The sequence below is a fragment of the Spodoptera frugiperda genome, chromosome 23 (assembly GCF_023101765.2).
Source record: "Spodoptera frugiperda isolate SF20-4 chromosome 23, AGI-APGP_CSIRO_Sfru_2.0, whole genome shotgun sequence".
Taxonomy (NCBI): Eukaryota; Metazoa; Arthropoda; class Insecta; order Lepidoptera; family Noctuidae; genus Spodoptera; species Spodoptera frugiperda.
The window spans coordinates 12,184,120-12,199,698 of NC_064234.1; the positions used below are offsets into that span (position 1 = coordinate 12,184,120).

The following is a 15,579-nucleotide window of genomic DNA, read 5'->3' on the forward strand; positions in this document are numbered from 1 at the left end:
CAACCGTTTCAGATGATGTTACGAGTATCTTGCCACACAATCAGCAATATTCTAACTTCATGTTGTTACAACAAAAACGTTATAACAGAACCTGAGAATCTTTACCCAGCAGCTGTATTTTTATACTAAGAATATATCCAAATGATCTCAATCAAACAATTAGCGTCTAATGCAAAACTTGTCACGTAAAAAGACGACTGCATTCTCGTTAGTTAGTGCTCCGTAGTTACCAATTACTCGAACTGGGAACTGAATCGGCTGACTAAGCAAAAAGTCGGCAAGTTTAATTAATTAACTCATCAGTAAGAAAAAGTTAAGACAGTCGCGCGGATCGCTTTAGATACAATCACTTATCTAAACTAGCTCGGCCCTGGATTTTATTTATCAGTTTTACTTTTATCTGATGGAATACAATATTCTACGTTGTATTTTGTAAAAATTACGTTAATTTAATTTAAATATTTGTGCACATACACATTCATATTTTTAAAGTGTAATATTTGAAGTATAACTTCATATAACCCATGTATTTGTTCCCTTTAAGCGTTTTTCTATAATTGGATATTTCGCATGATTTTTGTTTTTTATTGCAATTCGGGATTTTTAATTTCGCAGTGTATAATAGCGCAATACATTGTCTACACAGTACATTCTGCGAAATATAAATTGATACAATATCATGTGTCAGTGACTTTTTATTATAAAATATTTCATTTTTAGCCGAACTTTTGATTCTGCGGAACATATTTATTCAAATAAAATACATAGATAATCCTTGTACAAATAAAATATGACAATATCAATCCTTTATTTCAGTTTTTACAAAAATATTCTTAATTTGGGCTCCATTGGCGTAGTGGTATAGTGGCGTAGTGATGTAGCGGCGTAGTGGCATAATGGCGTAGCGGTGACGTCACGCGCTACGCCGCGGTACGTCGCGTGCTGCTGACGTGTCATTACTGGCTTTGTGTTTAACACTGGCTTGCCTTAGTTCTTGTTATATTTAGGAATATTTTGTCGCCTTCGCACTTTGTAGAATAATTAATAATTAAAAATCATATAAACTTTATTTTAATTCGTTACTTATAAGATACATAGCTAACGTACCTACTAGGCATGAACGTAAGATATAGTTTTAATATTGCGTTAAGCATATATTATGCAATTCGGTCTAAGAATCTTGTAGTTGCAAGTCTACCTAGTATGAAGACCATTCCATTATTTGCATGTGTTGGTGCCGGTTGAAAATTAAAACTATTTAGCAATAGAACGAATCTATTGCTGAACATTTTCGTCAGGCACTGCTACTCTGCTGCTTGTCCACTACAAACATTTTGTTATTATCATTTGAGAAGTTGTACATCGACGTACCTATAATGTAGCTAGCTAGGTAATTAAATAACCTGCAGATGACAAGGTCAAGAGAAACATGGCGTATTTTTTATAAAACAAAATTATAAGCTACGCTCAAGAAGACTTCTTAAAATTGTAATTTTTAACATTAATCCTGAGAAACGTAATTCGTTATAATTAAAAGACGGTACTGTCGCGTCCACAAAAGGAAATGTTTATAAATGTATAAAGAAACAATTATCTTATTACGGTTTGGCCTTGAATGTTTAGATTAACATTTTTCTGGGAATTTGTGATCTTAGAAAACTGAATAGATTTGTTTAGATATTCTTCATTACCTATCTTAGTGTACTCTCGACCTTTTCTTGTTTGTAAGTGCAGTGATAATGAGCTTTAACCTAACGTATTTACAACAGGTTACCTGGGCTCCGGCTCAAAGCAGGAGAAGGAACGGGGTGGTATTTAGTCAGTAAGAGTCTGACACTCCCTCTTGCCTCACCTAAGGCGGGAGAAGTCATTTCGATGATTTTCCACCCTCAAAAAAGGTCTTCAAGAATGCAGAACTAATAGTTTCAACAGTCACTGAAAATAAAAACTTACATTAAAATACATTTGGTCAATTTGCCTTTGTATGTCGTATACGGGACTAAAGACAAAATAGACGAGTTTTATTTAAATAAATTGTCAAAAGAGTGAACGCGAACAGGCCAGGTACAGCGAATTAAAGACACAACTTAACTGAAGAAATAATCTAGTCCTCCCATTTAATTGAAACTCATAGAGAAACTTGCCATTGGAAAACCGTCTCTAATCCTTTACAATAAAGCCCCGGCTTTATAAAACTGGGACATTTAAAGACAATCTGCACTTCTACGGAACGATCAGTGAAATTACCTTCGGAGACAGTAAAAAGTGATTTTACGAGAGCTTAGGCACCTCAGTATCCTTCGATCTGCAATAAAATCGCACCACGCACTGTACATTGACTTGTATCTGCTGTTAACACTGCAATAAACACGTGGGTTGCGCGCAATGAATGCAAAACTAAATTCACACTTTATTTCGATTGCAACGTCCACTTGAAAAGATTACTTTTTAAGACGTTTTATATTGTTATTGTTGAGATTGAAGATGGATTTAACGTTCTAATAATGTGTATCTATAGAGTATTAAATCCAATCCCTATTTTTACTTGAATCCGCTGATCGAAAATAAAATCTCATGGCTAAGCAGTTTCGAGAAGATTGGACGTAATAAGGCTGCATTTGCCTTTTCCCTATAGTAGTAAAATGAGTTGCCTACGTCACACATTGTCATGATGATGTCGTGGTGACTCGGAGGGTTAAGACGCCCGATTCTCATGCATGAGGGTGCGGCGCGGGTTCGAAACCTAGCAACGGTAAAGTATTAACGATTTTTTTTCCGAGTTATATATAGTTTCTAAGAATATTTAGAGGAATAACATTTTGAGGAAACTCTGAGCTTATCATTTCTAATTATAAGTTTGACATCGCCGACCCGCATTGAGTAATCGTGGTGATTAATGCTTATACCTTATCCGTACGAGAAGAGAATTTTGGTCAACAGTGGTTATTGATAGACTGTTGATGTGTGTGATGTGATGTCACACATTCTGTAATATATTTATTTTTCAATTTGTAATGTAAAGGTTATTATTTCAAGTAGTCTTAATCAAATTAACATGAAATTCTTTGTATTTAGATTCAATGCAAGCGCTTTTAATTTTAACCAGTTTAAAACTTACTCTACGTACCTATACATAAGGTACATTGTTTCAACTATGGGTGAACATGTCATTCATAAATACCTATACAATTCAGTACTGATGAAGTTCGGAGAGATCATTAAAAACGGATTATGAATATTCAATATTTAATTTATTTTGTGTTTAAATACTTTAATGCCTCGTGGGTCTAGTGGTTATAAAACCGATTGCACCAGTTAACGAGTTATTAAGAGAGATTATCTCCCTATGTTGTTGAAAATTTGTTTCACAGTTCATGCGGGAATCGAACTCGCGGTATGTTGCGCGGCATCATATCGTATAACCACTGTGTCAATCGCGCAGATGTAGACGCAGTAAAGAAATCTCTTGACTAATGTTTTTAATAATAACTGCCATAGGTGTTGGTATGCAAAATTAGACTGAATAACATATACTCATAGAGTTCCTATTTCTTTAAAAAGGTGCTCAAAATCGACAGAATAAAAATCTAAATCAATACACAACAGATTTCTAAACAGTCACCCATTACTTTCATAATAACCACTTTATTCAACCGCAATAAGGTTGTTTTTTGTATATCAAGAGTGTAACTATTTCTAGTAGCTTGTGCTAGTTTAATTAACGGAGGGTTCACCGTAGTAGGTGAATACTAACAGCCGTTTAATGATACTGACCGACTTGGGAATCAAACTGCGATACAGGAAGGCTAAGTAACGAGCCTTGTTATGTACGTACCGACACTATTATTATTCTTATTCCCTGAAGGAGGGAACAGAAGTGTGCTGGTGTTGGGGTTGCTTAGGAGTTTATTATTAGAGTGTGGATCTTGATTCTAAAGTAAGTATGAAAATTATTTTGCTTGAGTGGATTCACTTTTTCTAGATTTTTAAGTAAAATCGTTGTCCCACAGTCTAATTCTTCCTTGTCGTGGGAGTGTTTACAAAGATACAAATTGACATACACATGATTAGAAGTTCGAAAAGAGTTAATCCGTGCGGGTATCGAACCTGCTACAAGTTGCACGGCCGCCGGTTACCCAGCTACCCTTTCAACGGAGCAGTCTACATACAATGTTGAAAAACATCAACAATATTTTATTCTGTAATGTTTCCGATCATCAGACCGATGTTTGATAGTTTTATGATGCTTCGAACACACAAATATTGTCTAATACTTGATAAGATTGTTATCAGTCGCGCAGTGACTTCTATTTTTCATAAGCAGCCCGATAATGGTGAACACTTGTTAAAATACACTGAATAATATCACATTTTCATTTTAATACATTTTATTATTTCTCTTCAACAATAAATACAACAGTCACTATTTTCTAAATTAACACTTATGTACTCGTATATACACATTCCATTACCAACTTTATCCACTTCACTTTTAGGTATAGTTCTGTTTAACTCTGAAATTCTTAAATTAGTCATGAGTTCATCACGAGAGTACCGTGGAGTTTGTCAACATGTTACTATCTCATACGTTATATATAATACTTATTTACACTGTCGTGACCTCCACAAACGGGTCAGAGTTCCACTCAATCACAGAATAATTGCTCCAAACAAAATTACCCTTTAACGTCAAAGGCGCTTCAAAGGCCAAATACAAAATTGCGTTGGCACCTTCTTCGTAGACCCTTGCAGTTTTCCTTCCTTCTTTGCTGTTCAGATTGCCAGGGTTGACACAGTTAATCGTCACGCCTTTACTAGCCCACTCTCTGTGTTGTAGGAATGTTACTGCATTCAATGCGACCTTGCTGACACAGTGCACGCTCATGCCCCACCCTTCTGTCTTCTCCGTACCTCTTCTCGCAGCTTGCTCGTACTCCTGCAAGATGGCCACCAGCTCATCTTCTGTCAAATTAGAATCGCTTATCCTTCTCCTTATTTCTTCGTTCTCTATAGTAGCAAGTAGACCGGCAGGACCTGATACGTTGATGACCCTGGCATTCTCATTCAGTATCGGATACACCAATTTGCCAAAGTTGATGTAGCCATAGAAATTGACGCTCAATGTCCTCCTAACTATTTCTGAGAGCGAAATCCTTTTCTCTGGAACGTAGTCTGTGGCGTTGATGATCAGGTCTATTCTTTCGTCCAAGTCTTGGATGTAGTGCCTCAGCTTGATGATGCTCTTCGTGTAGGTGACGTCCATTTGTATGAAGTTCAGATCTAGGTTATCTCTTTCAAGGTTTTTGAGGATGTTGAAGCCGGTGGTTTCGTCTTCGGTGGTGAAGTAAATCTTGCCATTGTAGGTCTCTGTGAGTTTCTTGAGGACTTGGTAGCCGAGGTTACTGCCGGCGCCGACGACGAGCGCCACGTCATACATGGCGCGCGGTACTATATAATGTGAGGTTATCACGTTATCACGCGATCAGTTATGTACGTTATCACCTCTGACAATGTGGTTTGAGATAAAGTTACGGCTCTAGATAAGAGTGACATAGTTTTAGATGCAGATGCTGTGTTATTTAAGAGTTTTAGGAAAGATTTTTGCAAACTCCAAAATTGTGGAAGTTTTTCGTTAGGGCAATAATAATATTGTGTGAATAAAATTGGTTAAATCTGATAGAGTACTTAATTCTATATTGAAAATACCTAAGATTACCTAATTATATTTTGCAAATATTTATGACTTGTAATTTATCGATACTTAATACTATCTGCCAGTATACTTCTTACAGCTTGAGTGTTAGTTTGTTGGAAGTCAAATAATATCTTCAAGTATTAGTACATAGGACAAAATCTAAATAGAGAAGGAGAAATCATGAGGAAAGTGTAGTACATTTTAATGTAAAAGCATTGACCTTGGCACCACTTGTGTAATCATAACTACATGTTAAACCTGGTCAGATAACATATCTGTGAATTAAACTCAAAATAACTTTTATCGGATTAACAGGTTTCAAGTTGTATGCACATTGATGGGTAAATACTAACATACATGGATTAATGTAATACAGTAGTATTTATACGAAGCGAGGAAAATATTTCTGTACATAAAATATTTTTGGTATAGAGTTATATTCCTAGTTTGAGAAGGAATATTTCTTAAACTTTTGTTCCAAAAGAGTACTAATAAAACTGGCGTCATCTCAATAGCATTTAGCTCAATCCAAGAACCAAATCCGTTTCATTTTCAAATCCGACTCATTTGTTCCTAAGACCTTGGAAGTAGAAATATGAGAGAAAAAACCAAGTTAATGAATAAATTATGAAGTTTTTATAATTAACGACTTCCATACTTTGTCATGTTGAACGTAACTGTCTATAAATTCACTAGATAGGTATAATTCGTCCAATTAAAATCCGTGTTTATTGTATAAACACAAGGCGTGTTTAGATAATACGATAAAAATACAAATTCCACACTAATCTGCGATCGTAGTAAGTGATAGTGGGGATTTTGATAATTCTTAATACATACCACACATTATGTCTGATTTATACACACCAATTAAATACAGGTTCAAAAAATGTTCACTTCGGAATTCATTCAATTCTTACTTTATTTAATCTGTGTATCGAATTTTTAAACATTAAATTCTTTAATACACTTTTGCCGAATGCGTCGCTCACTGTTCGTGAGCGACGCATTCGGCAAATCGGCAATAACTACTTGTAGACGCACCATTAGAAGAGGATTAGGTGGTATAGCTTGAAGGAGTTTTAGAGCATTAAGCTCAAATTTCGTAATTAATTATTATTATATTATGTAACTTTTTGCTGATAAACTGGACTAGTTTCAATCCATCCTAGAGCTGTGGCGGTTTAACAGTCAGTCGCCGCGTCGTGTGTCGCGGAATGCTGCTCATGAATATGAACCTCTACCATGGCTTGAAACTAGTCGAGTTCCTCGTCAAACAGTAACGTGAGTAAGCCGAAAAACATAATCATTAATTTAGTTAACTGTTAAATATTCATCATTATACGTAGTATCGTATTTACTAAAACGCACTAATTAATATGCGATATATTGAGTTCCTAGTACGCACATAAACTATAAGTATAACTGTTATTTAAAATAAATAATCTAACTTCTAACTATTTACTAAAGGCGTCTGTGACATTCCTATGTAAAGTACGGTAGCGAATGTATCGCGTCTTATCTCCCAGCGCCGCACTGTAATGAATACATAGGCAATTTACAGATGATATCAAGCAGAAATTATGTAAGTGATAACGACTGATTACGACACAAGTAAATATATGAAGTTGTATGCGGAAACGACAGTTTCAATTACATATTTATCATCTTTATACATATAAACTTACTACTGTTTTTGTTGAGGTATAGCATGTATTAGATTCCGTGTTATTTTGATTTGATATCTTCTAATTACATTCTGCTTTTCTGAGAATCGACTAAAGTTCATATTTTTTGGCTGTCTAGCTTATATACGACTTCCTAAAAAATATTATAATGCCATTTTTATTTGTTTATATCGACACCCGCTAAGTATAAGTATGTATCTGCCAGATACACGAAATGGTTTTTATTGCATTTTTAGCTTCAACGTACCTGTATCTATCCAATAAAAAAATATCAAAAAAATTGTAACAGCCGAACATGGTTTTTTTCAGACGCATAAGTATTTATCTGAATTAGCTAGGAAATAAATACAACGTACAAATATGTAAGTTCCAGTTAAATAGTAGTACGCGGGGGATCGAGACGCGGGGTGCGGGCATCTGCCGCTCGCTCAGTTCTTCGCGGTAACAGCGAGCGGCACGCGCGAGCGGTGCGTTATATTTTATTAATATAGTGAACGCTATAAATTCTTAGTATCGTTAAAGCAAAATGCAATTAAAAGGCGACAGAATCTCACCATGTCACCACCAAATGAGATTTATTCGTCACCTAGACAAGGTAAGTCCTAATGATAATTATTATGGAATTTTAGCCATTCCCGGTGCATAAGTGTGTATCTACGTAGTTACACATTTATACACTGGATTCAATTTTAATTGTAAAATGTATCTAGGCACTTAACTACTTATTCCATGGATATCGCGTAAAATTAAGGTAATTAACTAACTTATACATCGTTATACACCGGAATTCAACTAGAATAGTTACTAGAATAGATACTAGAATAGTTATGCTAATAATTATTTATCGTAAACAATGATGTTTAATCTGATTTTGATTGTTTTCAGATAGTTCAGTACACTACAAATGCTACAAATTGCAAGTGTTTGTGATCATGTGAACAATTTTACACCTTTTTTAAGGGTGGAAAATATTCCCCTGGCTTCTCCCGCCCCGGGCGAGGCGAGAGGGAGTGTCAGACTCTTACTGACTAAAAACCACCGCTAGCAGTCTGCAGCTCCTGGTCGGAACTTTCTCTGTGGTAGTCTGATGGCTGTTTGAGGCACGCGAGGCGCCGTTCGTTCGGGTCTGGTTCCGGAAGGGCAGCGACCTTGGTCGCCGTCCGCAGGCCCGTGCTTACAATGGCCGAAGATCATCTCGCGATCCCCGATAACAGGAGTATCTCCCGCGATGGCTGTGACATCCGGTTACATCGCCGACTACATCCAGACGTTTCCTCCCACCTTATCAGAAACAGACACCTACCGAAAGTCCCATCCCTGGCAAGCACCTGTGTCAGGCGGTATAGCGTCTCTCAAGCCGCTCCTCTTAGAGAGGACTTACTGCTGCAATAACAGCAAGTCCATGATATCATGCTGGACCTCGTCCCGGAACGCACTAATCTGGCACGGCAGCGGAGATTCGCCCTGACGACGCACATCAGCGCGCAAACTGAAGCGCTTTCGGCTCCAGATCCTACGGCGGTCATCCGGCAAGCTGCCGCCTCCTCGGAGATCGTGCGATATCCACAAATCACCCGGACTGCCTTTGAGACGTGAGCAGCTCCCGAGTTGGGTGCCGCATCAGGTTCGGCGCCGTCGCTACGCTGACGATCGATCGATCTCGATCATACCCTGAGTATGATCGAGCGAGAAGAACTGGGATGCCGTTTCCACCTTTTGCGAGGCAGTCATGCCAGCTAAGGAGGAGGAATGAACCACGTCATGCCGTAGTCATTGCGCGAGACACTCCTGGCGTCGGGGATCGCGAGACGATCTTCGGCCATCGTAAGCACGGGTCTGCGGTAGGCGATCAAGCTCGCTGCCCTTCCAGAACCAGAAACCAGGCGCCGTTTGTTCGGGACAAACGGCGCCTCGTGTTCCGCGCGTACCTCAAAGACTACCACAGATGAGGTCCAGTCAAGCCTGACCCGGAGCTGCGGACTGACTAACGGGGTACTGAGGCTCCAGATCGAAGAGCAAGAGTAGGAATGGGCTAATTTTTTGTCAGTAAGAGTCTGACACTTTCTCTCACCTCGCTCAAGGCGGGAGAAGCCGTTTATCCGGTAATCATTACCGCGTTAAACGTTAAACGGCAGCTACCTGGACCTTCCTATTCAACCTATAACCCTTAATTTTCATTTATTTATTTACCTTACTTGTTGATTAGATTTAGAAATATTTAATTAGAAAATTTTAAATAAGAAAAAAGAAACATTTAAAAATATAAAAAGCAGTAGCCCACCAGTAAATCCAAGCTACAGGTAAGGGCTCAAGAGAGAGGAATTTCTGGACAATACGCGCTGTGTCCAGAAGTACTGCCTTCTGCATCAGGCTCTTGATCCAACCGTCTAACTTTAGCCTACTCAGATGTTGGTCGAGGCTTTTAGCTTTGAGGCAATTGGCAGATACGACTATCGGCACAATTATTGCCAAATCTATATCCCCCATGTCGACAACCTTATAAACTAAATCAAGATATTTACTGGCTTTATCTTTTTCAGCTTTCGGGAGATTCTCGACTTGTGGGATTGTTATATCAATTATCATTGTGCGACGGCTTGGTCGATCTATCACCACAATGTCAGGTTTGTTAGCAACAATTGTCCTGTCTGTGATGATAGTTCGATCCCAATACAGTGTGACATCTCCATTTTCAAGAACTGGGTCAGGCAGATACTTATAATTCGGCACTTCAGTTTCAATAAGTTAGTATTTTAAAGCAAGTTGTTGATGAATAATCCTGGCTACAAGATTGTGTCTATGCAAGTACTCTCCGTTAGCTAAGTGAGAACAACCCGAAATTATATGTCGAATGGATTCCCCTGGGCGATGACATGCCCGACAAATGTCAGCCGTTCCATCCTTTATAATTTACTTTCTTTCCATAACTATATAATATAACTATATACTATAACCCATTATTGTTACAATAATCTTTCCGAAAATGACCGCAAAATGATATATTTTAACCCTGGATAAAACCGAAGTTATTGGTTTCCCAGTTTTGGTGCCATAATAAAAAATTCTCAAGGAGTCAAGTACTAACAGATTATTATATGTTTTCATTTTGGCCGCACTTTCGAATTTGTACCAAAATGACCTTTGTTCATTTTTCTACTTGCTATCTTGTTTTTAATTTGATTCCTAATAAAAATAAATCAAGTATCTTAAGCCTTTTACTTCAAAATAACAAGATTTATTAAAAAATAGTTAATAAAATTTAGTTACATTAATAACATTAGTGTTGTAATCACGGTGATAAAATAGGTAACTAACCATTACATAAAATACTTTCATTGTAATATCCAGTCAAAAGTAAGTATCTGGCAGTTAAAGCATTTACAAGGATAAATATTCCATTGAAAAAGTGTGGATGTGGCAGTTAGAGTATTTTGATACATTCTAAGACCGGAGTAAAATCATCTATGTGTTATAAAACAAAACTATAAACCTTTACAAACAAAATTTCCTTGTAAATATAAACTGTACTTAATTTTAAACTCAGTTACCAAATTTCAAACCATAAATCCTTAAAATGACAAAGATATGACAATTTATAATTTTTGCAATCTTAAATTCGCTCTCCTGTAAAATTTTACTTTTTCAGTTACTTACTTATACTTAGGACGTGTCGATATATAGATACAATACACAAATACAACAATACGTAAATAATTAATGGTAATGCAATTCTGTAAAATCATCAACATAACAAGTTATAAAAAAATACGCTTAAAGAGTAAGTTAGTGCCATCCTTACTCTGCTACAAGAAACTACAAATAAAATTTTAAAATGTCTCGGTTTCATAATACAATGCATTGGATGGTTCTCATTCATACGAATCCAGTAACATCCCCTTTCATCCCGTCTCATCCGCAGTCGGGATATGGTTCAAAGACTTCAATAAATATTTATTGGCTCTCATAAATTTGTCTCGGCCACCTACGACTATTTCTGTATTATTTTTCAATCAGTTTCTTACATGAAAAGGTTATTTTTAGTATTCGTTTTAATATATCCTGTTTGTTTATCTGTGATCAAGTTTGTTTTGATATGGAAAGGGATTTTGATCAATACCATATTTTTTTAAATAACGTCTTTCCCCACACTGGGATTTACTCCTGTGTCGTGGGTGCGTTTACAAACATACGATTTCAAATGCCATGTGCATGCATGTGCATACCCAGACTCAAAACAACAATTTGTGAATCACACACAGACTTGCTCCGTGCAGGAATCGCACCTGCTACATGTTGCACAGCATCCAATTGCCCAGCCATCGCGCCAACGGTGCAGTCGAATTATGAATTGAAAACATGTTGACAGATTAATTTGTTGATTTTCTTGGGGATTTGTTTCAATGCACATAACATATAGTACCCACACTGTAACTGAAATGAATATTATTTACTTTATATTTGTATGTACAAAACAATGGATGTTACAACAAAACAATTATGGCCTTTGTCTAATTAATAGGTAATTAAATTGGCAGATGTCTAATTAGCGTCCAGTGGCTATCGAATAATATAATCATTATAAAACTATCGTTTGTTGTGGTGTGCTCCATTACAGGGAGTGTCAATGTGTGCAAATAGATGGATTGGAAATTATTCCTACATTATTAGTAGTGGGTGACTACAGTCAGCCATACTTGTTTCGTTATTGTTCGTTTAGAGAGAAGGCAGAGTGGAATACTTAATCCTCTCCCGTATATATGTATCGGAAGCGCCTATAAATCTATACATTCCTGCGTACTGCACAGTGCCGGGGCTCCGTCTCGAAGAGCAGGAGTAGGATTGGAGTGGTTTTTAGTTAGTAAGAGTCTGCCACTCCCACTCGACATTGTATGACTTTCCCCCGCAAAATAGAGCTACACACTGCTGACAGTAAGGGGCTTCACAATCGACAGACACCGGGCAGCAGGCTACGATAGACCTGAACTTCTTAAACGGCGTTCTCTAACCCACCTACCGAGCGTAGAGATTATAGAAAAGGTTAAGGTTGAGTGGAGACCTCAGATCCTTCCGAAACCGCCGCATCTTAATTTCACCAAGCAATAACTGTGTTAGTCCATAAAAAAGTATTTATTATTTTGCAGCAGGTCATTCACCTTTCATCTCCAAACGTCATTTTAACTAAGATGACAATGTAGAGTCGTTCACAGCGTTTATTATACAATAAAGCTCTTAGCTATGAGCGGTAGAGTCCAAGTCAACTCGTAAACACTTTGATAGAGCGGGTAGAGACATCAGATTTACTACTGGAGGTCATAGCTCTATGCTATGGGAAATTTGTCGAGAATTATGAATGGTTGGTATAAAAAAATATTTAGGTTGATTAAAAGTTACTCTTGTCATACTTAAAAGCATAGCTGGACAAAAGAGTTTTTAAAGTACTAGTCTTTACTAATCGGGTAATTGTAGGAAATCAGTTTCAAATCCAGAGTTATCTACAAATATTATGTTTTAACCTGATAAACGTATCTGGAGCGCATTAAAATCCACTATCAGAGGTCCTACCAACATTTTCTAAGATAAACATTTGTTCAGTTTAAAATAAACTAAAATTATAATAAAAATTGTGTTCTAACTTAAACATCCCTTAGGGTAATACCTACAAATAAAGAGGTAATGTTTAAACAGAACTATTTTACCCCAAGGACATATTACCTAGGTAACATAAATTTAATTTAAATACAGTGCTTAATTAAAATACTCATATGTACGGAATAAGTGCTAGTTGATTAAATTACCCGTTTCAAAAGAGAATTTAAAAGCATTTTTTGCTTAATAAACGTGCATTGGGGAATGTTGGAATATTCACAATGTTTACAAAGAAATTAATGTATGATTATAGTTAATATGAATATGATTGGTATCGGATGTTTCATTGATTTATATGAGTACCCATAATTATAAGCTTATTAACATTATGAACTGATTGTTGACAATGCGATGTATTATACGCTATTATAAGCTTAAAACTAAATGTAGGTAAGACTTTGACTGTCAACAAAAATCTGTTAAAGGCAAATCCTCCGCTAGCGCCGGTCACTTTTGGCGTTTAATATGTTAAAAAGTACTGTCCATCGTAGCCACGTAGTCTATTTAAATCTTTTTATATAATCTCCTCAAATTCCTTACTAGATGGGGCGCGGCGTAGAGTCATAAATGGTAGTGGTGTTTACCTGCTCTAAAACGTGTTGCGGGATCGATTCCCACGTGGAACCAATATTGCATAATCTACAGGTAGTTGTTCCAAGTTGAGGTGTGATGTGCCATCAGATTTGTATTTGATACAAAAAACGTTTGAACGTTAAATGTTGCCATTGTCATCCCATATTAAAAACTTACCAAAAGTACAAAAGTTACCAAATAAACACATAAAAATATTTCAACATCGAAAATTCCACACAAAACCGTCCACAATGCTAATCACAAAAAGGACACATCCCTATTAATTACATGCACAAAACTCGGGACAGCTCCATCGAACGAACACAAACACAAATAATTAATATTCAAACATTAAACAAACGGAATTAATAACGGTTTCGAAACGTGCGTCCGTAAACCGAAGATTACCTACAAAGCAAACAGGGTAACACCCAATACAACTTCATCCGGGGTAAAAAAACCGGAGGGGTAAATGGGAAATATTGAAAAGGTAAAAAATAATGTGTCATCGAAAATGTTCAAATTGATTTGGCCTCCCCCTCTATACAGTATACAGGGTGCGTATTATTTCGCAAGTATTGCAGTTTGTAGGTCATGTTTGACTGATTCGGTTCGGTTTATTGCTTGCTTGGGGTTTCTTGTCTTTTGACTGTGAAGGTATTTCTTTTGTCGTTACAATGATGGTCTAATACAATGTAGATCGTAATATGACTTGTTGTTATGTATTTGTTACATTAAAGTACTGAAAAAGGAACTGCAGTACCCAATAATAAGTTACTATAAAGTCTTATTTGCACATAAAAATTACCTGTGTATTTGTTAAACCTCATTACCTTTCTAATTACTCACAAAATCTAATTTATGTCTCTTTTACAATGAATCTAATTCTAAACACAACAACAAATAAAAGAAAGTAGCCAAACAAAACAAGACGTCATTCAAAATTCGTCTGTCATTCCATACATTGAAATAACGAACCAAAACTGATACCATCCACTGTCAGTGACAGTTGCCACTGACATGTTAGCTCTAAAACTCCTCAACAAAAATTCATACACGCACATTAAAAAAGAGCAACGAACGAACTGCTCAAATTCCTCAAGCCAACAAGTTGGACATGGCATACACATCGCACATCAAGATACCCAAAACTGACAACATTCCTTAATACATTTTCAACCTAACTCTTTAGGAAATAAAGTTGATAATCTGTTCAACAAATGTGATAGCTTGATGAGCTGCACTGTACAGCATTCATTACATTTTAAAACAGGCTCGCCTGCATCGAAGTATTGCCGTTGAGTGCTTGTATTTATTGATTTATGTAAATATTCAGCTGAACGCGCGATGGAAGGGAAACAAGCGAGCGATGCTAGTTGCTTATCGCTTGTAAGCTAACTGAGAGGGTTAATGTTCGCTCGTCAATATTGTTGTACACTTGTGTGATCTTTTCAATTTGTATGTGGTATTGTGCTTGTTGCTCACGCAATAAGCGTTGCTTTTACAACGTTTTTTTGGTAGATGTGGAGCGCTTGAGACGAAGTATTGTTGGTGTTAGGCCTTATTTTTTTTTGAGGGTGGAAAATCAGTCAATAACTTCTCCCGCCTTGGGTGAGGCGAGAGGGAGTGTCAGACTCTTACTGACTAAAAAACACCCCGTTCCTTCTCCTGCTTTTCGAGCCGCCCCCGCTAAACCCGGTAGTCCGCAACTCCGGTGGTTTTAGGCCCTAGTTTTAATAAGATTTGATAGTAAATCAATCGTGCGATTTCAAATTGACCACTATATTAACCACACTACATTTTAATATTACAAGTAAATTTTAACGACGCTTGCCTAACAACGTAATTCATGTAAAGAGAAAAAAAAAAAAAAATAAAGAAATGCGACTTGAAATCATTAGTTTAATTAGTCGTTCTAGAGGTTTGTAGTTGCAAGGTCTGTGTATATTGTATACAACCTCGCTTAGAAATAAATAA

The 15,579-nt window shown here is 36.8% G+C and overlaps 2 protein-coding genes across 9 annotated transcripts in view; one reads left to right on the forward strand and one right to left on the reverse strand.

The window, feature by feature from the left end:
- LOC118266652 (disintegrin and metalloproteinase domain-containing protein 11) overlaps window positions 1-15,579 on the forward strand; it is a 432,988-nt gene that overhangs the window by 38,750 nt on the left and 378,659 nt on the right. The gene's annotated exons all lie outside the window — the stretch shown is intronic.
- Window positions 4,371-5,470, reverse strand: LOC118266654 (uncharacterized). The gene has a single exon (XM_035580123.2). It carries the CDS (start codon window positions 5,435-5,437, stop codon window positions 4,607-4,609), a length of 831 nt encoding a protein of 276 aa, XP_035436016.2. The 5' UTR covers window positions 5,438-5,470; the 3' UTR covers window positions 4,371-4,606.